Consider the following 26,038-nt stretch of genomic DNA (forward strand, 5'->3'; position numbering starts at 1 on the left):
ATTTATATACAATTATTTTACAAATTTTATATAGAATTTATATATACAGTTATTTTTTTAGAGTGTCATACTTCAGAGCAAATATTAGTGGAGGCCTTACATTTTAACACCCAGAACAATATCCAGATGAAGGCGATGACAATGATGAAGATGCTGAAAAAAGCCACAAAAACTACTGAAAAGTCCTGGCTAGACTCTGAAAAAGACAAATCGCAGGTTAGCCTGATGAATTGGTTGATTTATATTTGTTTATTTCTTAAATGTTCAGATTTTATTATTCTAAATAATTTAAAGGGTTCGCCCAAAAATGGAAATTCTATCATCATTTACTCACCCTCATTTCCGTTTGGTGCATCTAACGTCACATTGCTTTTATATAAGAAGGAGGAAACAATGGTGTTTGAGACTCACTGTATGTCATTTACATGTACTGAACTCTTGTTATTTAACTATGGCAAGGTAAATTCAATTTTTGAATCTAGGGTACCTTTAAAAAGAAATCTGATGCAATGTGAGCAGATCTAAATGTAAAGCCTCAATGGACACTTTTCATTCATTTTCAAAGTTTACTTTAATTGTGACAACCGTAATTAGATTTATTTTAATTATTTTTTAAAATATGTTTTTGCCCCAAGTCCCCGTTAATTTCTGACCCTGCTTTGTTGTTAATGTTTGGTTTGCTTGTTTTGTATACTTAAAGTGTCTTGAGCAATAAGTGAAAGTGAATTATTATCATTTGTTATATATATATATATATATATATATATATATATATATATATATATATATATATATATATATATATATATAAAAATCAGGAATTATATTATATATATTGTAATGATAATCAATTTTAAAATGACTGAAATTACTGAGTGCACCTTTAAAGACTGTGACACTAGACGAGTGGAGAACCGTGTACAAGCACTAGAGAGAGAGAGAGAGAGAGAGAGAGAGATTGCAGAGAGAGAGATTGCAGACAGGACATCTGGTAGCCTTTGCGCTCCAAGTCTCTTCAATCAGCAAAATAACTCTTAACGAAAGATGAGAACGCGTCACACCAAAGTGCGATGAAATTTATATGGGAAAGAGAATATGCAAGATGATAAACGATCAAAGATCTCACACATGCACTTTCTGGAGACAACAAACATGTTTGGCTTTGGGAAACTCTGCAGATTAGCTCCATCTTGAATGCGAAATGAGAGGATCATTGAGCCTCCCTGCGCGTACAAATGGATATTATTTTCCCGCGTCCTACTTCTATCGTTGCGCATTTTCGCGCTTTTTCTCAGTGGAGGCGGCTGGAGTGTGACGGTTTTCTTCGCGCTAGGCACCTGTTGTACGTTAGTTAGACGGAATCAGTCACGAGTCAGTGCAACATCCAAAAACCAACAGGTGAGGTGAGATTCCGTTATTTCATAAAAGGGTAGTTCACTCAAATGCAAATTCTGTTCTTTGCTTACACTCGTGTTGTTCGAAACCTGTATGAATATCTTTCCTTAAACATAAAAGAGGGTGTTTTTTTCCCCCATACAAAGTGAATGGAGACTGAGGCTGTTATTACGTCTCATATTGTGTATCACACCAAAAAGTAAGTCACACATGTTTAGAACAACACGAGGGTGTGTAAATGACAACAGAATTCGCATTTTAGGTGTACAATTCCTTTAAAGTGACAACGAGTTCTATTTTATAAACGCGTTTCACACAGTTCATTAATTGGTGTGGTATTTAAAAATAAATAACGTATTAAATCTCAAATAATTCGCTCTAAAGAGTGCTTAACATAAACTACAGCACTGCCTGAAATAGCCTGTTTACACAATAATACAAGCTGCCTACCAATATACAGCGGTTTTGGGGCATCATACGAGCGTGCATCATTTATGGACATTAGGTGCGCGTGTAGTAGGCTATTTATTTAATTATTTTTTGGGACATTTTGCTAACTCGAAACGCGGCAAAGAAAACAAAACAAAAAAAGCACCTATGAGCAGAAATGTTGCTGAGGTAGGCAGCTCATTATATTTTGAAACAGCCTCCGGCAATCATGAGTGGCGACTAAAGCGCACTGCGCACTGATCTGTCTGTGTTCATCAACCACTTCTGCGCACATTCTGAAAATGCCCTCATAAATATAGGAATATCTCTTCACTAGGTAAAAGGTTCATAAATATACCTAAATAATGTTATATTTCAAATCTATGAATTGCAACGTTGTCTAAAAAGCCTTTAAAATAGACGTAAACATTATTTTGAAGTGGAATTGCATGTCTTTCTCTTGTATCAAGTTACATACAGTGAGTGTAACAATAGAAGCCTATGGAAGGTCCTCATAAGTGTACAAGTTTTTACAAGAAACACTATGAAGCTGTGAAATCTGTTGGGGACCATAATGTTTTATCAGTAGACTTTTTTTTGTTCTTTTTTCAAATCACACAGAAGCACTGACCATCATTATTTACAGGTTATGGTTATTTATATCTTGGCAATCAGCCACATTCATGCAGATGACACATATGCAGATTATACAAATAATTGACTTGGATGACCCATGTTTTCTCTTCATTAATCCAAATGACAGTTTACAAGAGGGCATTTTCATACTTTTACTGTGGTAAAAGAGATTAATTGTATTTGTCTTGAAACCACATTATGCACATTTACATTTATGATATATATCTATAAAATATGTGTTAATAATAATCTTAACAATAGATGTCTCTGGGAGAGAGTAACAAGTATAAATGTTTGTTTAACTTAATGTACTGTATATATGGACCATTAAAACACCATGAGGTCTTTAGTAACTGTTAAGTCTGCTGAGGAACAAAATGTTTTAACAGCATGTTCCTGTAAAGCACAAGAGAAAGCACATGCCATAAAACATCAGCATCTTCTACAGGGTGACTATCAGACTGACAAAATATCCAGCTCATATCCAGAGGACACATACATGCAGATTTCAGCAGTTACAGATATTTGACACATGTTGTCTATAGCTGCCTACCTCAGTCCTCAGCAACATTTTTGGTCATAGATTCAATTTATTTTTATTTTTTTTGTTTGTGCCACATTTCGAGTTAGCAAAAAAAAAATAAAAAATACTACACACGCACCTAATGCCTATAAATGATGCACGCAAAACTGCTGTATATTGGTAGGCAGCTTGTATTATTGTGAAAACAGGCTATTTCAGGCAGTGCTGTAGTTTATGTTAAGCACTCTTTAGAGCGAATTACTAGAGGTTTGCTCACTTCCGGGTTGGCCTAAAAGATGTCATCCCTATATAGAGTACTGCAGCGATGACATCTTTTAGGCCAAACCCGGAAGTGAGCATCATCCTGGTTCCCTCGACAAAAACACAATTGGATTTTTCCATTGGATTTTAGATTATTTGCATTAATGAGCTGTGTGACCAACAACAGTTTGATATGGTTTGTTCATCATGATATTCTTCACAAATGAATTTTGAAGCCTAATACAATACAAGACTAATACAAGCTTGTAATTCAATATATAAATTAACTACACTACATTCGTATGACTTCAGCATCACCATCACTAAGACTAAAGTAAAAAAAGTTTTCTTGAATAGCTAGAATATTTTGCAAGTGCTCGATTATGAACACAGTCAGGCTGTTAAAACAGACTTGGGGCTTATTCACACCAGGGTTAGGCCGATAGATGATGCCATCGACAGACATCAAGATGTTGAGTCGGCATTGCATTGATTCCATGTCATTTGAACTAAACCACTGATATTCAAATGGCGGACCATGGTCCGCATCCGGACCCCGGCATGTTTCCATCCGCAAGACAGAATGGTAGCACCATTTTACTGTTTCTAGTTAAAGTCAGCAGCGCGTCAAAACAGCAGTGCGAATCACACCACAAGCACTCAGGATAATTTGTGTCAATGATATTTCAGCGCTATATCCTAGTAGCTTTATCTAAAGCCAAAGAGCTTCATTCAAGCCCCTCCAGCTCCCTGCATGTTCTCTCTTTCTCCAGACACACGCCACATGTGTGTGTCCACTCAAGTAGGGCTCGCTGCTGCCTGCGGTGGACATCCAACCCCGGCCACATCCAAGTGTGATGTCAGTACGTCACCTTGTGACTAAACCACTTTACCAGAAATCCCGCCCTGCAGGTAATTTCATTGGTTACAGTGAAGGGTAGGTTTAGGGATCAGTGTTAGGTGTAGACAATCAGTACTGTGATTGACATGACCAATAAAATCTTAAGAATCGCCTGCAAGGTGGCATGGGCTTGGCTTCTGACATCACACTTGGATGTGGACCAGGTTAGATGTCCACCACAGGCTGCAGCGAGACGCTTCTCTATCCATTGGCGCGGAGCAGAGCGATGTTATCGTCCATCGGGATGTTTCACTGTTGACATCGTCCAATGGCAATTTGGTAGACATCGTCCAACCCTATTTCGTGTTTTGGCTTTGAAAAAAAGGTCTCAAGACACTTTTTTAAAAGTTGAACTGATTTTAACTTGAGCGCCGTGTTTTTAGATTGCCGTGTCATGCACGAGATGCTGCAAAAGACGCAAGAAGCGAGAGCAACGGTCATTCGCGTCCGTGTAACTCGTGTTTACATAACAATGGAAAAGTAGTGCATTGGAATGGAAAAAAACACTTTCTGTGTAAACGGACCTTTAGTCAGTGGATAAGGTTAGATGTTTGGTGTGATGATGTTTAATGTCCCCAACAACCTTTGTAGTCACTGCCTTTTTCAAGACAAGTGAAGCTTAAAAAAATCACAAGGGGGTATTACTGATGTATTTTATGTTGTAGAATAAAACATGATAATATCTTTAGCTTGTGTTAACCACACTCTATTGTGATCTACTCTGATCCAAATGACAGCTTACAAGAGGGCATTTTCAGAGATCATTTGTGTGGTGAGGGAAAGCAAAACTGATCCCAACATTTGAATATGGCGTCCCTAAAACAGTTTGGATAACATCAACAGGTTGAATTCCCTGCAGACATTTTATTGATTAACAATAATGATGCATTTTGAAAGTACTGAGTTGCTTTATAAACACCAGTTCATTTCTAGCATAATTTATAGCATGTGCTCTCTTAACTCCATTAAGAGCTTGTCCCATTAGAAGTATCTGAGGTTTTCACCATGGCCTTCAACAAAACGTCTAAATCTAATAACCTCAGAGTCAAAAGAAAACCAAGCAAATGAGGGCTGAGTGTCATGCTAATGGGATTTTGGGTGTGGAAATGACGGTTTGCAATGCTTAAAGCCATTTCCTCTGTAATGCATGATTCCTACCCTCATTTACCAGCATCTCTTCATTGTCTGTACTGGCTCTCTCTGTTTTCATCTCTCTCAATGCCCAGTTGTCTCACATGAAAGCATAGCAGCAATGTCACAGCTCTACTTTCGCAGAACGGAGAACTTCTCATACAGGGACCGGATCCCGCTGCGGATAGTTCGAGCCGAGTCGGAGCTGTCACCGCTAGAAAAGGCCTACCTGTGCGCTGTGGAGAAAGGCGACTACGCCAGCGTCAAACAATCACTGATAGAAGCCGAGATTTACTTCAAAATCAACATCAATTGCATTGACCCTCTGGGACGGACGGCTTTGTTGATTGCCATAGAGAATGAGAATCTGGAAATCGTCGAGTTGCTGCTCAGCTTTGGCGTGTATGTGGGGGATGCGCTCTTACACGCCATACGAAAGGAGGTGGTGGGGGCTGTGGAGTTGCTTTTGAACCATAAAAAGCCCAGCAGGGGCATGCAGGTAAGATGACAATCACTGACAAATTTACTTCAGAGTTTCCAAACTGAAACAATTTGATGTCTCTCCTACTGTAGCATCTCTTGGGTCCTCCTTTCAATTCAACTTACGCATGCAGGAATTCCCAGTTGCCTTGGTAATCCTTTCTTTTGTGAAGCGACTGTAAATGTGCAGATTACGTCCAAACTGTTTCAGATGTTTCAAATAGTTTTCCTGACCATGTCGCAGTGATACCTGGAACCTGATGATGCACTAATCCTCTCTGAAAGGGACGTTTTTCCCTGTAGATGTGGCTGTTTAATTAAAAGTTTTGAAAGTAGTGTTGCTAGTCTTGCATTATCCTTCTTTCTGTCTTGTAACTGAAGATTAAGTCATTTTCTACTTTGTTTGAAGAGCTATGACCTTTGTTACAGATAAAACTCTAATGACTTTAGCGCCAGACAGTGTAGCAAATTGATCATCGTGCTACCATGTAACAGAAAAATAAGGTGAATCTGTCATATTAGCTGGTTAGGTTTTTTTGTGGGATAGCAGAGAATAACTGAATCATGCTTTGAGCAATTCAAAGGCTTTGTTCAGATAGGCAGCAAAAATCTGATTTTTTGGTGTATCCCACTCAAATGGATTTTTTTCTTGTAGTCTAAACAGCAAAACAAAAACACATTCAATTGTAACTAACCTGATCCAGATCACATTTGCAGAAGGTTTGCAACTCAATTAAAACTGGATTTTTGAAAATGCGTTTCAGTCTAAACAGCTTGGATTTCAATTATTTTCATCATTCATGGCACAACGTGTATGTGATGTTATACACAATGCACAATAGTGTCCAAATTCACTCATTTTCCTCATGATTTTACCCTGTATATTTAACTATGTGGCTAACTATGTTGTATGAAAGTCATCTCATGAGTATGAGTAAACAGTAATATATAATTATAGTGATTTGTCATAGTTTAGCTATTTAACAGCAGTTCAGTTCCACTCTAGAGCTTGAACAGATTTTCCGTTTACTTGCGCACACACCCCAAGGAAGTTGTATTCCCATAAACTGGGGGTTAGAATACAACAGTTAGGACTATGATAGGAATGATAACATGATAACATGGTCATTTCCCACAGTTTTCTTGTGTTGTCATAGACGTACAGCTACACTACCAATCAAAAGTTTGGGGTCAGTAAGATTTTTAATTTTTGAAAGAAATGTATACTTTTATTCAGCAAGGACGCATTTTAAAATTGACAGTAAAGACTTTAATAATGTTACAAAAGATTTCTGTTTCAAATAAATGCTATTTTGAACTTTCTTTTCAAATGCATCATGGTTTTCACAAAAAATATTAAGCAGCACAACTATTTTCAACATTGATAACAATAAGAAACATTTCTTAAGCACCAAATCAGCATATTAGGAGGATCTGAAGGATCATGTGACACTGAAGACTGGAGTTATGATGCTGAAAATTCAGCTTTGCCCTTACAGGAATAAATTAGATTTTAAAATGTATTAAAAGAGAAACATTATTTTATTTTGTAATAATGTTTGACAATATTAGTGGTTTTACTCTATTTTTGATTAAAGCCTAATTGGAGCACCATTAGAGACTTCAAAAACATAAAAAATCTTACTGACCTCAAACATCTAATCGTTAGTGTATACAAAGTCATTTATACACTTTCATTCAAAGCAAATGGCATCACAGACATTATAAGGAAGAGGACCCATACCACTTTGAATAAGAAAAATCGCAATTCAGTATGGCTGCAAGAAGAAAGAAATCTTGCCTTTCAGTTAGAAGAGCCAATCAGCTATTTGTTCATTCATCCCCCCCACACCCTGGTGAGCCCAGAAACACCAGCGGCGCCCATGTGTAACATTTAATACACATATCACAAAGGCTTATTATTCTAAACACAGGTGTTCAGCTGTTTGTTTCAGTAGTTAATCTATTGCTTGCATAAAAAAATTGTTGCCCAGGTTTGCTATAACCAAAATAGCAACTGATTGAATTGACTTGCCTTGCATGGACTTTAATTTATTATAGAGTGAGACACCTTGAAGCATCCTGGGGTTAAGTGCCGAGGTCACCATGATAACTTGTGGCTTCTTGAACAGCACAGCAAAAAATCAATTTCTTACTCAGTATTCTTTTTTGTTTTCCAGTGAAGAGTCTACTAAGTCTTGTTTTCTGAGAAATCAACAGTTAGTGAGGTTTATGCTTAAAACAAGAAAAATATTTTCCATCAGGATTAGAGTAAACTTGTTTCTCTGTGAATTAAGTTATTTTCTCTGGCCATCAAGTAGTTCTTGTTTTGATTTCTAAGAAAACAAAAATAGTAATATTGTTTTAATGATGATATTAGACAAACAAGACAAAAATACAGAATAAGAAAATTATTTACTTCTTGTTTACCATCCCAGATTTCTCTCTTTTCTAGGTGCCTCCTATCCTGTTGGATAAACAGTTCTCCGATTTTACCCCTGACATAACGCCCATTATTTTGGCTGCACACACAAACAACTATGAGATCATCAAGATGCTGGTTCAGAAGGGGGTGTCCGTGCCCCAGCCCCACCAGGTGCGTTGCAACTGCATGGAATGTGTGTCCGGCTCAGACGTGGACAGCCTGCGACATTCCCGATCCCGTCTCAACATCTACCGGGCCCTGGCCAGTCCTTCGCTCATCGCCCTCTCCAGCGAGGACCCCTTCCTGACAGCCTTTCAGCTCAGCTGGGAGCTCCAGGAGCTCAGCAAGGTGGAGAATGAATTTAAGTCAGAGTACGAAGAGCTTTCCCAGCAGTGCAAGCAGTTCGCCAAAGATCTGCTCGACCAAACGCGCAGCTCCAGAGAGCTCGAGTTGATTCTGAACTACAAGGATGATGTGAATCTCCTGGAGGATGAAGGGAATAATGATCTCGCCAGGCTGAAACTGGCTATCAAGTACCACCAGAAAGAGGTAAGATATTTGCTCTCCAAATGTCAGCAATGGTTCTGTGACAACAAGAACTTTGAAAACAATCCTCAAATGCTGCTAGATCAATAGCAGAAGTGCAAAATAAGCACTCCAGATAGGAACAGCACTCAAGCATATTACAAAGGTTCACAGGTGTTTAGCTGTTTGTCTAAGTTGATCTGGGATTATATTTGGATGACTGCCCTGTTGATTTAGCAATATGGTGTGTTTTAATCAAGATGAGCAGAATATTTTCAACTCAAGAAGGTACTGTAGGTTGTGTTTTTATAGAGAGTATGCAAGTGACGTCACCGTCGACCGTTACGGCTGCGGTCACGTCCACTGAGAGGCACAAAGACTGAGCGGCGGCATTGGTTTTCAGCGTGAATGTCGCGAAAAACACACAAAACACATCCAAAACGGGAAAGAGCTTTGTGATTGACTTTGACACAAAACCTGAGGCATATATTTAAAAAAAAAAAAAAAAAAAAATCAGAAAGCAACAGAAAAAAAGCAAATGGATCACTGCAATTCACACAAACATCTGAACTCCAGGCAGGGAAACTTGGATTTGCAGTTATCATTTTGTGTCAAAATGTTGGATTTTGAGGTAAAAATCATACCGTATATATTATATTGTTATATATTATGTTGACAGCTCATCAATTCAATATTTTCGATCTAAACAACACTGACAAAAACTATAAAACTATATGTTTTAGGGCTGGACAATATGACGATATAACATTGATATAAGTGATTACGCGGATTTAAACCTAACTATATTGTAGTTATATAAAATATTCACAGGTAGATTTGCTTTATGTATTTCCCCTCCGTCGAAATCAGGCACATAGGCTAAATGTCATGAAACACGACTCCTGGCTGCATGTCGATATCCATGGATTAGTTTTTATTTGACAAGTTGTAAGGAACACTTTCCAGTCCAACCTTTAGTGTAATTCGTTAGTTTTACTCGCGTTTTCGCAGTTTCCTCTACTAAATCCAGTCACGCAGCAGGTTCTTTTGCCACTCAGTACATCTGAGGGAGCGCGTTTTCGGCAGGAAAGTGACGTCGACGAATACCCTCTATTCCCTCTAGAGCAAACTCACCTTCCTGTAGCTTTCTAGTAATCTTGACAACATTGATTAGCTTGTACAGGTGTGTTTGATATTGATTGGAGGAGCTAACCTCTGCTGGAAAGTGGACTTCGAGAGCCACAGTTGCCCACCCCAGAGGGATTTCACAGAGTGGCTGCAACATTATGTGGATCTATGTTTCCCCCTTCTGTCCACATTAAACATTACAAGCTTTTTCTGTTTGAAAGGTTGAAGGACATTTTCCTTATGCAGGAAAGGTTTCTATGTGTGGATATATATCAACTTGCAAGCTTTTACTTTGTCATGCATGTGTACAGTGCTGTATGTGTGTGCTTGCTTAAACATGACTGAAAGTGGAGAAGAATTTATGCCTACAAGCTCTGGAAGATTTTGCCCTACATCACAGTTGATCTGTTTCATTTTTTGTCTTTTATAAATAAAAGAACCAAAAAAGAGATACATAAGATACAGTATATAATATAACATTTATAAGTATAAAAAAAAAAACTCTATTAATAAAAAAATCTATTTAATTTATATTTTATAAATAATTCAATAAATTAATTAAATACAGAATTAATATTTTTGACTTTTTTTTTAAACTAAAAAGTAAGTGTTAAGTACTAATGATATCACAAAAAGAAAATCACACAAAACTTTAATTTATATATGTTTAATTCACACATGAGTCAGTGTTTGGCTTGCTGCGATCCATGTGTGGCCCAGATGGTTTCAGAAAAGGTGCAGAAAAGAGAAGGATTTAAACCAGAAATGATGAGAACCAGATAGAGCAGCCTGAGAGAAAAGAACAGTGTGTTACTGTAAGCCTTTTTGTGCCTTTTGTGTTTGCGCTTTTTTTAAATGACACTTGTTTCTCATTAGGACATGGCTCCGTTATTTGTATTCTCCCGCAGAGAGCATTTCTTTTGCAACTGCAGAAAATGATGTCAGTCTCTATGCATGATAGAAGGCAGAAAATGACTTTGCTTCACTGCACATTCTAGAAAATGCAAGCCAATCATTCATTTAAAGTACAGGCAAAATCTCAACAACTCTATAAATTACTGTACGTACTGTATGCTTGATTTATGGTTAATGGTGAATTTGCTGCTTTAAGAAAGTTAATTTATTCATTTAATTTCATCTCTCTTTATTATTCTGTGGTTAGTTTGTAGCACAGCCAAACTGTCAGCAGCTGCTCGCATCTCGCTGGTACGATGAGTTCCCAGGCTGGAGACGTCGCCACTGGGGCAGCAAGTTTGTCACCTGTATGTTCATCGGATTCCTCTTCCCCTTCTTTTCGCTGTTCTACTTGATCGCCCCCAAGAGCCATTACGGCCTCTTCATCCGAAAACCCTTCATCAAGTTTATATGCCACACTGCTTCTTATCTGACCTTCCTCTTTCTCCTGCTATTGGCCTCCCAACATGTGGACTCCAATAGTAATACTACCGCTCTCACCGCTATGGATGTCTCAAGGCCCACCACTACCACTGTGGAATGGATGATCCTACCCTGGGTTTTAGGTAATGAGTGTTTAGGACTGAAATTGTCTAATTTGATTTCATTCAGATTTTAGATCAGTTGTAGTTTTGTTTGTTTTTTGAATTTGAATATCTTTGCTCTACAGGCTTTGTATGGGCTGAGATCAAACAAATGTGGGATGGTGGCTTTCAGGATTACATTCATGACTGGTGGAACCTCATGGACTTTGTCATGAATTCTCTGTATCTGGCCACTATCTCATTGAAGATTGTCGCTCACTTTAGGGTAACAAATTGTAATTAAGTTAATATGTTCGATTTTACACATTTTATACACATTTAATATAAAATGTATAAAAGAGATTTTTGCAAAAATAAATAATAATAATAAAAAAAATACATTTTTATTCATACAAAAATTCAATTTCATGGTCCACATAACTGTATGTTAAACATAATTTTTTTTGATTGTCTTTGATTTACTTTCAAAGCATTTCAACTTTCACTGTGGACATACAATTTAGTTGCATGACCACATACATGTTGAGTTGCGCCTGGTCAGAACAAGATGTTAGACTAGTCTTAATCAGAAGCAAAGAATAAGATGTTAGACTAGTCTTAATCAGAAGCAAAGAATAAGATGTTAGACTAGTCTTAATCAGAAGCAAGAATAGAATATGATCAGCACAGCCTGGGCGAGTTGCATAAACTTAGTCACTATATTAAGACTGTGTCTTAAGAACTAGTTTGACCAACTTGCAGTTAACCAAGGGGTAATCAATGTTATTTTTCCAGTTCCAATTACACCAGTCTACCTTTTTATGTAACAGACTTTAAAAAATTAGGAACACTCTTCAAGAAAAAAAATAGTGTCTTAACTTTTAAGACTAGTCTAAGTGGTTTATGCAACTGGACTGGGTTGAACACAATGACTTACTGTAATTCTCAACACTTCTCTTTCTGCAGTTCAATGATAATCAGTGCCGGAAGGATTGGATGATGTGGCACCCCACCTTGGTGGGAGAGGCCTTGTTCGCCATTGCTAACATATTTAGCTCCCTACGACTGATTTCACTTTTCACAGCCAACTCCCACCTGGGCCCTCTTCAGATCTCGCTTGGCCGAATGCTACTGGACATCCTCAAGTTCCTTTTCATTTACTGCCTGGTGCTGCTCTCCTTTGCAAATGGACTCAATCAACTATATTTCTATTATGAAACCAATGGCACAAAAACAGATAATGACGTCTTATGCAAGGGTATCCGCTGCTCTGTGCAGAACAATGCATTCACCACGTAAGGAACTGTAGTTTTCTCAAATGTAAGCATCATTTTGCTTGTTTTGCAATAAATAGTGATATTATGTTTTTTTATTATTTTTTCCAGTATGTTTGAGACACTGCAGTCATTGTTCTGGTCCATATTTGGTCTCGTTTCCCTTTATGTGACCAATGTTGAAGCCGAACACGAGTTCACCGAGTTTGTTGGAGCCACAATGTTTGGGACCTACAGCATAATCTCTCTGGTGGTGCTTCTTAATATGCTTATTGCTATGATGAATAATTCCTACCAACATATTGCTGTAAGTACAATAAATTACTAGTTGTTTTTACTGCTTTTCGGTACATTAAAGTTTTTTCACCATTAAAATGTATGTATTTGTTTATATACTTAAAGTTTTGAATCACTTTTTTCCTTCATTAGGTAATTTAATGACCCTTTGGTGTGATAAATGAATTTTTTAAAGGACAAATATTCATCTGTATCATTCAGTTTACTGTTTGATTGGCATGTTCAGCACTTCTCTTTGGTTGGTCCACAGGACCATGCTGATATTGAGTGGAAGTTTGCCAGAACTAAACTTTGGATGAGCTACTTCGAAGAGGGCGGCACGCTGCCTCCTCCCTTCAACATCATTCCAAGCCCAAAATCAGCGTGGTACCTCATCAAATGGATCAAGAGCCACTGCTTCAAAGTTCAACAACAAAAAAGAACAGAGACTTTTGGATCACTTGGGGTAATGAGCAATGTCCTCTCTTTTGCTATTAATAATTAATATGAAATATGGGTTAGTCAACCCCCAAAATGAAAATAACCTCATAATTTTTTCACCCTCATGTTAATTTTTTTTTTTTCCCCCATGGAACAAAAAAGAAGTTATTTATTAGATGTTCATGCTTCCCTTCGAGACAAAAAGTAAATGGTAATTCAAAAGAAACAACAAAAATTCACCATAAAATTTGTAATAAGAGTCCACTGAAGGCGAGCAGAGTTTAACTGATGTGCAGTAATTATTAAAGATGCAGTAGGTGATCTGGGAAATGCTAACTTTAGCCTGTTGGCATTGAACGCATACCACCCTCCCTGCAAATCGCTGTCCAAAGCCGCGTCTCCTCCAAAACAAATGAACGCACACAAACAGCTGCTCTCTGCAAAGCGTCACAAGAAACTGCGTTAAACTACCTCATGTCTCAAAGCACATAACATTACAATAATAATTAAAGCTGCACGCAGTGATGAAAAGGCCCTCGCACCCATGCCACCGCCACCTGGAAAACAGAGCACGGTGGGCATTTAAGTATATAAATATAGGAGGACAACATCAGTCATTTGTATTTGCCACACTTCTGCTACCAGCTAGTGGCGATATAACTATAACTAAATTTTGGCATGTAGATGTCTTCAGGCCAGGGCACTTATCAAACATGGGAAGTTTGAGGCAGATTGGACATTTTATGCATGAGTTACAACAACTTCCTGTTTCATGATGATAATAGCATGTGTTAGCACTCAGCTAAGTGTTGCTAGCATGCTTTAGAATATTTCTAGCATGTTTAGTACTCAATTGCATATTTTAGTATGTTGCTAGTAGTGCATCACAGTATTAAACGCGTCACTTCATGTTGCCAGTGGGTGGCGCTATTAATATAACTGAATATTGTCATTTAGATGTGTTCAAGGCAGGACTGCTCTCAAACGTGAAGTTTGGGGCAGATCGGACATTGTATGCCTGAGTTACAACAACTTCCTGTTTCGTGGCGATAATCGCATACATTAGCATTTAGCCAAGTGTTGCATGATTTAACATGTTTCTAGCATGTTTGTGTACTTCATGGCATATACAAATGTGTTTCAAGGAATAAATTACAGTGCAAAGGATGCCATTTCCTGCTGCCAGAAGGTGGTGTTATGACTAACTGAATATTGGCATAATAGATGTCTTCAGGCCAGGACTCTTATCACACATGTGAAGTTTGGGGCTTTATGCAACACTTATTGTTTTTTTAAGGGATTACTTAAGTGAAAAATATATACTGAAGGGAAATTCTTAGGGTTTATAACGTTTCACCTAAAGAAACCCTTAAGTAACACTTAACAGTTATTTTCTGCAACACCCTTATGTTTCAGGGAAAATTACTTAAAGCTGCAGTAGGGAGTTTTTAGAAAACGTTGACTTAGCCTGAAAATTTGAACAAGCACAACTCACAGGTCACTCCCCCTTGCTCTCTGCTGCGCTACAGCCCTCCCTCCACAGCTCCTCCCCCATTACAACGGAGCCTGCCGTGAACGCGCAGGGGTGCGTTTCCCAAAGCGAACTATGGTCGCAAGTTCCGTCGTTACCAATAGAGTTCAATGGGACTTGCGACCATGGTTCACCAACGATGCTTTCGGGAAACTCACCCCAGTAAGCAAGCAGGACCGATGATGGCGGATAAAGAGTTATGGCACATTCACTGATACGGACAAAACATCAACAATAAGATTTACATTGACTATGGCCTTCCCATACTTTGACTACAAACTTGGTCCTCAAAACATTACGTATTTTGCAATACATGTAATGTAACTATATGACCTATGCACTATTTCTATAAGTAATAAATAGCTAGTAAGATAATTTAACGGTAATGTTACAGTACGCAAATAACTGGCTTCTCCAGTTATCTCTGTATGTATATTTTAGCCAAGAATAAAACAAAATTTGTTATTAAACCACTCTGCCTCTTTTCGTTTTATTTAAAGAAACAAACAAAAACATATTAATAGCCTCAGGCAACGAGTGATTAATTATCTGCAATGTCTGATTATATTTATAACAAAACGAAATATTAAACAACCCTGCCTCTTTTCGTTTACATTTCAAACATATTAAATGTAATACTATTTGTGCATACTCTGATTATCTTCACTGTAATGAAATGAAATAGGCTTTAACATAAAACACAACCTTCTCTTTTTGTTAAATGTCAGTTTTAATGTTCAATAATAGCCATTATAAAAGGTATAAAAATAAACAATAAGAAATAAGGCAAACAATTCAGTCAAGCGTACAAAATCAGTGCTTTAGTAGGATACAAAAGTTAAATAGCCATATATAAATTTATGAAACGTCACGTTGCCCTCAGCCAAAACGGAGCCAGCGGCAAACGTCAGAACGATTAGCCGAGGTAAGGCTGCTCTTGACTGGGTACATGAGCGCTGAGCGTCCGGTGATCGCCTGGATCTCACAACTCCGACAACGTCAGATCAAATTGTCAGAAAGGCGCTATCTTTTAGCCTGGTAATACCAGACTCTGCTACTTCACTTTGCTTCGTAGACGGAGTCTGGAATGGCATAATAGAGAAGTGTTTTCTCTCTCGCCAGGGGGCGCTTGTCTGAAGTTTAAAATCCCGTTACCCGTTACCCGTAAGCCAATCAGATACGTTTAGTTATGACGTATGTTATGTGCCTGTACAGCCGCATCGAAGCACAGACATCATGCATCGAACTCAAATCTATGATTGAACTTCCACTGTAAACCTGTTGTAAACACATGATAAAACAAATGTTTATCAAACACTCTTCTTGTTCTGGCTTCAGTTTGAAAAAGAGTTGAATGTTCTCCATAACAGAGCGAATTGCATCCCGTGTCTCGTTTCCCATTTCCGCGGTCGTTTCGGTTTTCGATTTCTCTAACCTACAATGTAAAACTCGACGCTTAGTATCTACGTCACGGCTCTCAGCCCGCCCTCTGTTCGTTGATTGGCCCGGCTGTTTCCAGACCGGTGGCAAACAGAAAGCTCTGACGCTGTCTCAGACTGAGTACAGAAGCGAAATGAAATTGAGCGGAAGTAGGAAGTCTGACGTAGTCAGGCTAGCTATCTTTATCAATTAACCACAATTTTGAGCTTTAAACCAGCACATTCTCGCCTGAAAAAAATCTTAAAAATGCATATCATGAATTAATATGAGCATTAATATGCATATCAATAGTACGAGTTTGTAATCTCGTAGAATATATACGCCAAAATGAGTTTTTCGCGTGCATAATGATACGCACTTTACAGGGTATTATACGTACGAAACTGGATTGTTTGTCCGCCATAAGCAAAGCTGCTGCACACCGGTAATCTTGAATTTGAATGGCTGTACACGCTGGCTGTGCATGACAGGAGTGTGGTCAGCGCGCACACGAGCATGATTGACACTGCTAAGACACTCCTCCTGACTCTGATTGGTTGGTTCTTACCGGGAGCGGTGTATTTCTGCAAATGGCAATAGGACCACTGGGAGGAGCCAGAGGAGCTTGATTTTTTCACAGATTATCTGTCTCATATTCTACTGTCAGGACATAATGACATGTTTAACAAATATGTAAAAAATACATTTTTACAAAAGTTACTGGAGCTTTAAGAAAATTACACTTAAGGTGCTTTATGCAACCGGGCACTTGACTCTTATGACACATGTGAAGTTTGGGGCAGGTTGGACACTGTATGCCTGACTTACAACTGCTTCCTATTTCATGGTGAAACATCAGACTTAGTCAGGCCCCCATGGACACGCCCTTCAGAAAAAACTCAAGATCTTTGCAATTTAACATCACTAAGGCCTTAAGATTAGACTGACCAAATATGATGTTGTTCTGGTTAAATCTCAACGAGGAATTAATCAGTGTAAAACATGACTTTTCCTGTTGCCTGCAGGTGGCGCTATGGGGCCACACGTTTTTCCATTCCAATGCGCTACTTTTCCATTGTTTTTCTATATAAACATGCATTAGACGGACGTTCAAAACCATCACGCTCGTGTCTTGCATCTTTGCAGCATCTCACGCATGACATGGTGTACTAAAAACGCGGCGCTCCTTGCACTACCCATGCCTCACGTTTTTCAAAGCAAAAACGCGTTCTGTGTGAATGAGCCCTATGACTGTAACTGAATATTGCCATGTAGATGTCATCAGGCCAGGACTATTATAAAACGTGAAGTTTGGGGCAAATCAGACACTGTATGTCCATGTTACATGGACACGATCTTTGCAATCAAAGGCCTTTAGATTAGACTGATCAAATATGATGTTGATCTGATTAAAGCTCTAGGAGGAGGAGTTAAAATACAACTTCTGGTAATAGCAAGAACTGCAAAAATTTTGCAGAGAAAATTCTAAATATCTCGCTTCCTGTTGGGTTTTCAGATTTTGCACCCGGGAACTTTTTTGTAGGTATTGGGCTGTTACATGTGTCCACCGAATTTCATACCTGTACGTGAAATGTAGTGCGAAGGGTGCTTAAAGGATCAGTCCACTTTTAAATAAACTTTTCCTTATTATTTACTCACCCCCATGTGTTACGGTATGCTGGTGTAGAGATGAGGCAGATACGGATTTCCACAATAACATAGAGCTTTAATCAAACAAAGGCAAGGAAACACCAAACATAACGTTAACACAACAGAGAACGGACGAGGAGTGAAGGGAGTGAGTGCAATATATAGGAGTGCTAACAATAGAGTCCAGGTGCAGGTGATGAGTGATGATGAGGAACTGACGAGGGAAGTGAGTGCAGGTGTGGAGAACAGGAGGATTCTGGGAAATGGAGTCCAGGGAAACAAGGGATATGTAACAGTACCTCCCCCTCCCGGTAGGCGCGACCTCGCGCCGTAGATGTAACAACCGGGAGGGGGGCGGGCGCCCTGGAGACCTCAAACCGAAGCAGGGGGAGGAGTAGACTGGAGTGGAGGTCTCCAGGGCAGGCTCAAAAGCCATGGCGGGTCAGGAGCCGAAGGCAGCCATGGCGGGTCAGGAGCCGAAGGCAGCCATGGCGGGTCAGGTGCAGCGGGCAGCCATGGCGGGTCAGGTGCAGCGGGCAGACATGCAGCGGGCATACATGGCGGGTCAGGTGCAGCGGGCAGCCATGGCGGGTCAGGTGCAGCGGGCAGCCATGGCGGGTCAGGAGCCGAAGCCTTCGAGGCGTTGAGCCCAGGCGTCGCTGAAGGACTGGCGGGTGATGGCGGAACCGAAGGCTCCGCCGACCGAAGCGCAGCCGGGGCTCCAGAAGGCCGCAGTTGAACACAGACGACAGACAACAAAGTGAACACTAGGGGGAGTGAGGAAGCCAACTGGAAGCGAGGGACGGAGGGACGGAGCGGAGACGGAGGAGTGCAGTCCAGAGGGGAAGGCAGGCTGACGAGGGACCAAGGTGTGAACGGGGGCAGGATGGAGACTTGTGAGGCTGGAGGACTGATGGGCAACGGTGGAGCAGAGGGAGGTTGGAGCCAGGGTGTAGGTAATCGCCCAGAGGTCCGAGGTGGAGATCTGGGCGAGGGGGCTTGAGGTGAAGGTTCAGTGAAGACAGACATGGGAGGCGGGAGAGGGAGGCAGGGAGGGAAAACAGTCTTTGGGCTGGAGGGTTCATAAACACAGTTCATAGGAGCAGTAGGTTCGGCGGCGGCTGGAGCGGCTGGCTCGGCGGCGGCGGCTGGAGCGGCTGGCTCGGCGGCGGCGGCTGGAGCGGCTGGCTCGGCGGCGGCGGCTGGAGCGGCTGGCTCGGCGGCGGCGGCTGGAGCGGCTGGCTCGGCGGCGGCGGCTGGAGCGGCTGGCTCGGCGGCGGCGGCTGGAGCGGCTGGCTCGGCGGCGGCGGCTGGAGCGCATGGCTCGGCGGCGGCGGCTGGAGCTGAGGGCTCGGCGGCGGCGGCTGGAGCTGAGGGCTCGTAGGCGGCGGCTGGAGCTGAGGGCTCGTAGGCGGCGGCTGGAGCTGAGGGCTCGTAGGCGGCGGAGACTGGAGAACTTTGCTCGGCGGCGGAGACTGGAGAACTTTGCTCGGCGGCGGAGACTGGAGAACTTTGCTCGGCGGCGGAGACTGGAGAACTTTGCTCGGCGGCGGAGACTGGAGAACTTTGCTCGGCGGCGGAGACTGGAGAACTTTGCTCGGCGGCGGAGACTGGAGAACTTTGCTCGGCGGCGGAGACTGGAGAACTTTGCTCGGCGGCGGAGACTGGAGAACTTTGCTCGGCGGCGGAGACTGGAGAACTTTGCTCGGCGGCGGAGACTGGAGAACTCGGCTCGGAGGAGACTGGAGAACTTGGCTCGGAGGAGACTGGAGAACTTGGCTCGGAGGAGACTGGAGAACTTGGCTCGGCGGAGACTGGGATTGAGGGCCATTTCATCCCCTCAAATACAATTAAAATCCCCACAGGCACTGGAGCTGGCTCTGTGGGGACTGGAGCTGGCTCTGGAGATACTGGAGCTGGCTCTGGAGATACTGGAGCGGGCTCTGGAGATACTGGAGCGGGCTCTGGAGATACTGGAGCGGGCTCTGGAGATACTGGAGCGGGCTCTGGAGATACTGGAGCGGGCTCTGGAGATACTGGAGCGGGCTCTGGAGATACTGGAGCGGGCTCTGGAGATACTGGAGCGGGCTCTGGAGATACTGGAGCGGGCTCTGGAGACACTGGAGTGGGCTCTGGAGATACTGGAGCGGGCTCTGGAGATACTGGAGCGGGCTCTGGAGACATTGGGGCCGCTTTCTTCCTCCTCCTCCGCTTACTGGGCCCAGTAGCGGAATATGGGTCCAGCCTGGGGCAGGCAGGGAGTTCGCTGGAGCGGTGTGCGGAGGAAGCCGGAGGTTGACTAACTGGCCCGGCCAACCGTGTTTCTGGATGGACCGGACGACAACACTGATCCTGAACCTCTTTCACTAAGAATTTGGAGCCATTCAACCACAAAATTAAATTGATAGTTTAGCTTAAGGAGAAACAAAAAACAGGTTCATCAAAACGGATAGTGTCGTCATCCAATCCATCCAAAAACAGGGAGATCAACTGAGCGTCGGGCCAGTTAGACAAGTAAGCAAGCTCAACGAACTCCTCCACATACCTCTCCAGCGAACGTCCTACCTGCAGGAGCCCGATAATGCGTTCGCTGGCTGTTAGGGTGAGAGGCGATGGAGGAGCTGGATCCAGGGAGCTGGGGAAAGTCTCCATTTTTTTTTCTCTGTGGAAAATCCGGTCGGTTTTGGTCCGTTCTTCTGTTACGGTATGCTGGTGTAGAGATGAGGCAGATACGGATTTCCACAATAACATAGAGCTTTAATCAAACAAAGGCAAGGAAACACCAAACATAACGTTAACACAACAGAGAACGGACGAGGAGTGAAGGGAGTGAGTGCAATATATAGGAGTGCTAACAATAGAGTCCAGGTGCAGGTGATGAGTGATGATGAGGAACTGACGAGGGAAGTGAGTGCAGGTGTGGAGAACAGGAGGATTCTGGGAAATGGAGTCCAGGGAAACAAGGGATATGTAACACCATGTCATCCAAGATGTCCATGTCTTTCTTTCTTCAGTCGAAAAGAAATTAAAGTTTTTGATGAAAACATTCCAGGATTTTTCTCCTTATAGTAGACTTCAATGGGCACCAAACAGTTGAAGGTCAAAATTAGTTTCACTGCAGCTTCAAATTGTTCTACACGATCCCAGATGAGAAATAAGGGTCTTATCTAGTGAAACCATCGCTCATTTTCTGAAAAAAATTGAAAATTATATACGTTTTTACCTTGAACTAGCTCTCTTCTTCTCCTCTATTAGAATTCTAGCAGTGTAGACACTGCTAAGCGTATTACTGCCCTCCACAGGTCAAAGTTTGAACAGATGTGACAAAACTAGTTCATAGAATTTGCACTGTATTTCAAGTCTTCTTAATTCACACGATTGATATGTGTTGGGAATAAACAACAGTCGATACTAAAAATCTGCTTTTGAAAAACAAAATGATTCTGTGAACAAAATGGAGCTACTGTGATCACTACCTTGTAATATAGCAAAGTAGGTGTCATGAAAAATCAATACAATTGAGTTATTCTCTTTTTTCAGATGCGAGCTGCTGAAAACGTCCGCACAAACCGCCAGTACCAGGTAATGGTGTCTCTTTCAAAGCAACTAATTGGTCTACAAAGTGCACTTTGAAACAGATCACCAGATGAAAAGCCGCCATCTCTTTTCTTATTTTATGCAGTGTAAATCAACCCATGTCTTTCTGAATTTAGAGATTAAAGGGATAGTTCACCCAGAAAAGAAAATTTTCTTATCATTTACACACCCTCAAGTTCCAAACCTGTATATATTTCTTTGTTCTGCTGTACACAAAGGAAGAAATTTGGAAGAAATTTCACCCCCATTTACTTTCATAGTATGTTTTTTTCCCTCTGTGGTAGTCAATGGGGGGGGGGGGGGGGGAAATCTGCTTGGTTACAAACATTTCTTCATTTCTGTTCAGCAGAACAAAGAAATTTATACAGGTTTAGAACAACTTAAGGCCAAGTAAATGATGGCAGAATTTTCATTTTTGGGTGAACTATCCCTTTAAACTGCCTTTCATATACACTTTGACTCCTCTGAAAGTCTTTAAGGGCTGATTGTTTTACATGTACATAATTTAATTAATCTAATTTTTAAGGAGGTACTCAGAAACCTGGTTAAGCGGTATGTGGCAGCAATGATCAGGGATGCCAAAAAAGAAGAGGGGTTAACGGAGGAGAACTTTAAGGTAAATTGCATATGGTTCTTTTTTTAATATGGTAATAAGGGACAATGTACAGTCAACCAAAAATTATCACAATATAATCCTTAATCTGGTCTTGTAAACTGTACATTATTTAAGTGTTATTTTTTTACATTTTATTTTGACATTTTCGCTTTTATTTTTATTTTAAAATTATACTTTTTTCATTTTTTTTATATTTCTATTTAGCATTAATTTTATTTGTTAGTTTTAGTCATTTTAATCATTAGATTAAACTTAATCCTTAGACTTATTTTATTTCAGTTGTTGCCAAGGCAACATTTCTAAAGTTTCATAAGCTTTAGGTTTTCATCTAATATTTATATTTTGTTCAGCATAATTATTGCAGCTTTATTTCAATGAAAAAAAAAAAAAAACATTTTTAATAGTTTTAGTTTTAGCTAACAATAACAACACTGCCTAATACACAGCTACTTAAATAAATTAATAAATAAATAAATGTAAGTATATAAGTATATACATACATAGGGGAATAAAAAGGTAAATAAATATCTATTCAAATCCAGGGGCGTATTCACAACATTTTATCTTACCACTAAGAGTTTTCCTAAATAGCAGTAAAAGTTCGTAGGTAAGCGTTTCCTTTTAAAACCTATTTACAAAGCTGCTGAGACCAACTTTTACTAAGGAATAGAGAGAAGTCTTAAGCTAAGAGTAAAGGCGGGGTTGAACTCATTGCTATGGTTGATGTCAACAAGCTTACTAACTACGCCCACAGTGATATAAGGGATGGGTCTCTGTCAGTGATTTAATATTATAGAACAAGGTATCATGTTACCACATTCAAATAAAGATTTTAAAATAAAAATGTTGCCATTTAAACAAGTATATCTTCAGCTAATCGACGAATAGGGAAAGGTCTACGAGCCAGAATTCGAACTCAGGTCACGCAAACTGCCCACAAGGCTAACAGAGCAGACAATAGGTTATTATTTTCAACTTCACTGCAATGTTTTATATTCTCCATCATTCAATCCATTTTGCCTGTACATAAATTAAACTTTATGTTATGTCATCGCAGATTATAATCAATGAATCTAAATATTTATTGCATTTATGAAGAAAAGGCTCAGCACCCAAGGCTCCTTTGCCTATTGCCTCAATGGTGTCAGTGTCTTTGGGCGGACTGATGTGGCGCATTGCCGACAACAACCATTTTAGGATAGTTTGTGATTTGGTCTTAGTGACTTAGGAGTCCTCTTGATTACTCCTAACTTTGTACAGATTTAGGAGCTAGTTTTAGCGCTAAAATGCTTTGTGACATACTCTTAGTGCAAAAATGTAGGAGTCCTAAATTTAGGACTGACACGCCTACTTTAAGCCTTAAAGGTGCCATCGAATGGAAAATTGAATTTACCTTAGTTGAATAACAAGAGTTCAGTACATGGAAATGACATATAGTGAGTCTCAAACACAATTGTTTCCTCCTTCCTATATAAATCTCATTTGTTTAAAAGACCTCAGAAGAACAGGTGAATCTCAACATAACACCGACTGTTACGTAACAGTCGGGATCATTAATATACACGCCCCCAATATTTGTATAAGCCAGCTCATGTTCAAGGCATTACACAAGGGCAGCCAGTATTAACGTCTGGATGTGCACAGCCGAATCGTCAGACTAGGTAAGCAAGCAAGGACAATAGCAAAAAATGGCACATGGAGCGATAATAACTGACATGATCCATGATATTTTTAGTGATATTTGTAAATTATCTTTCTAAATGTTTTGTTAGCATGTTGCAGATCAGATTTATTCAGTCATAATATAAAATATATATTTTTCATTTAAATAGTTCCTATTGATTTAATTTTTTAAGGTTATTTGATCTATTTTTTACTCTACGATATAACTGTACATCATGTTTTATTGAGCAATGTGTGAATATCATTAATAGGAACTTAAACAGGACATCTCAAGCTTCCGTTACGAGGTGATGGGAATGATGAAGGGCACTAAGATTGGCACGTCGACCTCAAAAGGGAGCACAGGAGCCTCAAACCTAGTGCATTCTGATAACCCTCTGAAGTGCAATTCTGCTTCAGCTGGAAGTCAACTGAAGGGCAAAATGAGACTGCAGAGTGTCACCACCTCTATAATCCAGGAGGGCACATCCAAGGCCGATGCCTGGAAGCCTGGTGGCTTTAGCGGCCTAGAGGGTGGTTCTGTCCAAAACAAGACTGTTAGCCATCAAATGAACTGCAAAGGGCCAAACAACCCGGGAGAGATATACTCCGTGTCAGAGGAAGCTGATGAATCCGAGAGCGAAGAACAGGAGGATAGTGAACACGGTGGAAACATCAATTGCAATGCAGCAAAGAACCAAAACAAAGAAACAGAGAGGGACAGAGTAAAAAAAACTGAAGAAGAGGACGATGAAATGTCATACATGCGTAAAATGTGTGACGAAGAAATGAATGAGACAAACAAATATGAAGGAAGCAGATTATAATGGCATTAAAACTCTGAAAAAGTGATCACATACCGAATGCAGGAAATCAAAGAGAAAGATGCTGTTCTCCTGAACCTTTGCTCTATCCTAGAAGCAGCTGTGGTGACAGTCCAGTGCAGGGCGCTGCATCTGTATGATACGAATATCAAGAGTCATTCTGGGTCTCAGGGATGATTGTCTCTTTTAGGAGAACACGGGGTCCGACGTTGTCATTCACAGTGATTTACACTCTGTCAAGTGTGTAAATGCTCCTGTAGTTAATCGCTGCTCTGCTCTCCTTTCTGTTGAATCGTGTATGAAGGAGCAATGGCGGACACTTCGCTGTTCTAGACCTTTCATTCTGCCTTACTCCATTTGATTTAGCATTTTATGCTATCTGTGGTTCCACTGTAAAAGATGTCATTACCGTCATGCAACCTAATATCTTTAATAAAGTTTACTATGCAAATATTTACAACTTTTAAAACTTTTTAGTCACATCTTGCATTGTGCATGAGGCAAATGTATGAGAGAAATTACAAGTTGAAGGGTGTCTTTTAATAAACTTGGATGAACTTGCTCATACCAACACTTGATAAGTCCAAAGTAAACACTGCATATCTTAAATGTACTGTAAAGTCATGTTACAGTAATCATGTATGTTTCATCCTACTCTCATTTGTATTCATAATGAAGAATAAAAAGGTACGGACAACACGGTATTATTACAATTTGCACAGCATCAGTACATACGTTTTTGCATCTGAACATCTTATTCCATCTATCCTCGTTGTTTACTTAACAGGTTACTGCCTCGTATTACAGATCATGAATTAATGCACAAATATAAATAAACATATGCTGTACTATGACTTTTGCATTATTGTGATCTTGGTTCCCATCCAAGTTTATTTCAGAAATAAGAGAGTTTACATAATTTGATCTTTGCAAAGCTGCATGACTAACATTAACTATAGTGTACAGGTAAGTGTTTAGAAATTGGGAAATTAGTATAGTGTATGTATAATGTGGGCACAGATTAAGCATCAATACATTTGTGGACTAAATCTGTAGGGTGAAACTACGAAAAAATGGAGAATCTGTAATGGTTTTAAACAGACTCATGTAGTGCTACACAGGGAGATGGGGTGTGGTGAAGAATTAAACTGTGGGCAGGTTTCACTATCTAATTCATTTCACATTCTCCGTCCTTCGCCAGGGTACAAAGGCCTATCTATAATTTATTTGAATTAGCACACTAGAGAGTCCAGTGTGCAGCCCAAAGGCACTTGAATGAAGTTTAAAAGAGCAGCGAGTCATCTGCACTGCAGCAAGGGGCAATGCGTTGACATGCTCTGCTTTCTGCATACTAAAATCCAGAACTGTGGAGTGGACCTCACAGGGATTTTGGAAAGTTAAGTCATGGAAAAGGAATAGCACAATGCTGAAAATTT

General features: G+C 40.3%; 1 protein-coding gene across 1 annotated transcript; it reads left to right on the top strand.

Moving 5' to 3' along the window:
* The first annotated feature begins 5,397 nt into the window (after window positions 1–5,397).
* trpc4a (transient receptor potential cation channel, subfamily C, member 4a) lies at window positions 5,398–24,605 on the top strand. Its single transcript, XM_067399322.1, has 10 exons — window positions 5,398–5,775; window positions 8,212–8,730; window positions 10,997–11,354; window positions 11,459–11,598; window positions 12,279–12,607; window positions 12,698–12,893; window positions 13,134–13,328; window positions 21,444–21,485; window positions 22,027–22,116; window positions 24,051–24,605. Exons 1-10 carry the CDS (start codon window positions 5,398–5,400, stop codon window positions 24,603–24,605), a joined length of 2,802 nt encoding a protein of 933 aa, XP_067255423.1.
* Window positions 24,606–26,038: the final 1,433 nt, after the last annotated feature.

The sequence above is a fragment of the Chanodichthys erythropterus genome, chromosome 10 (assembly GCF_024489055.1).
Source record: "Chanodichthys erythropterus isolate Z2021 chromosome 10, ASM2448905v1, whole genome shotgun sequence".
In the NCBI taxonomy this organism is placed as follows: Eukaryota; Metazoa; Chordata; class Actinopteri; order Cypriniformes; family Xenocyprididae; genus Chanodichthys; species Chanodichthys erythropterus.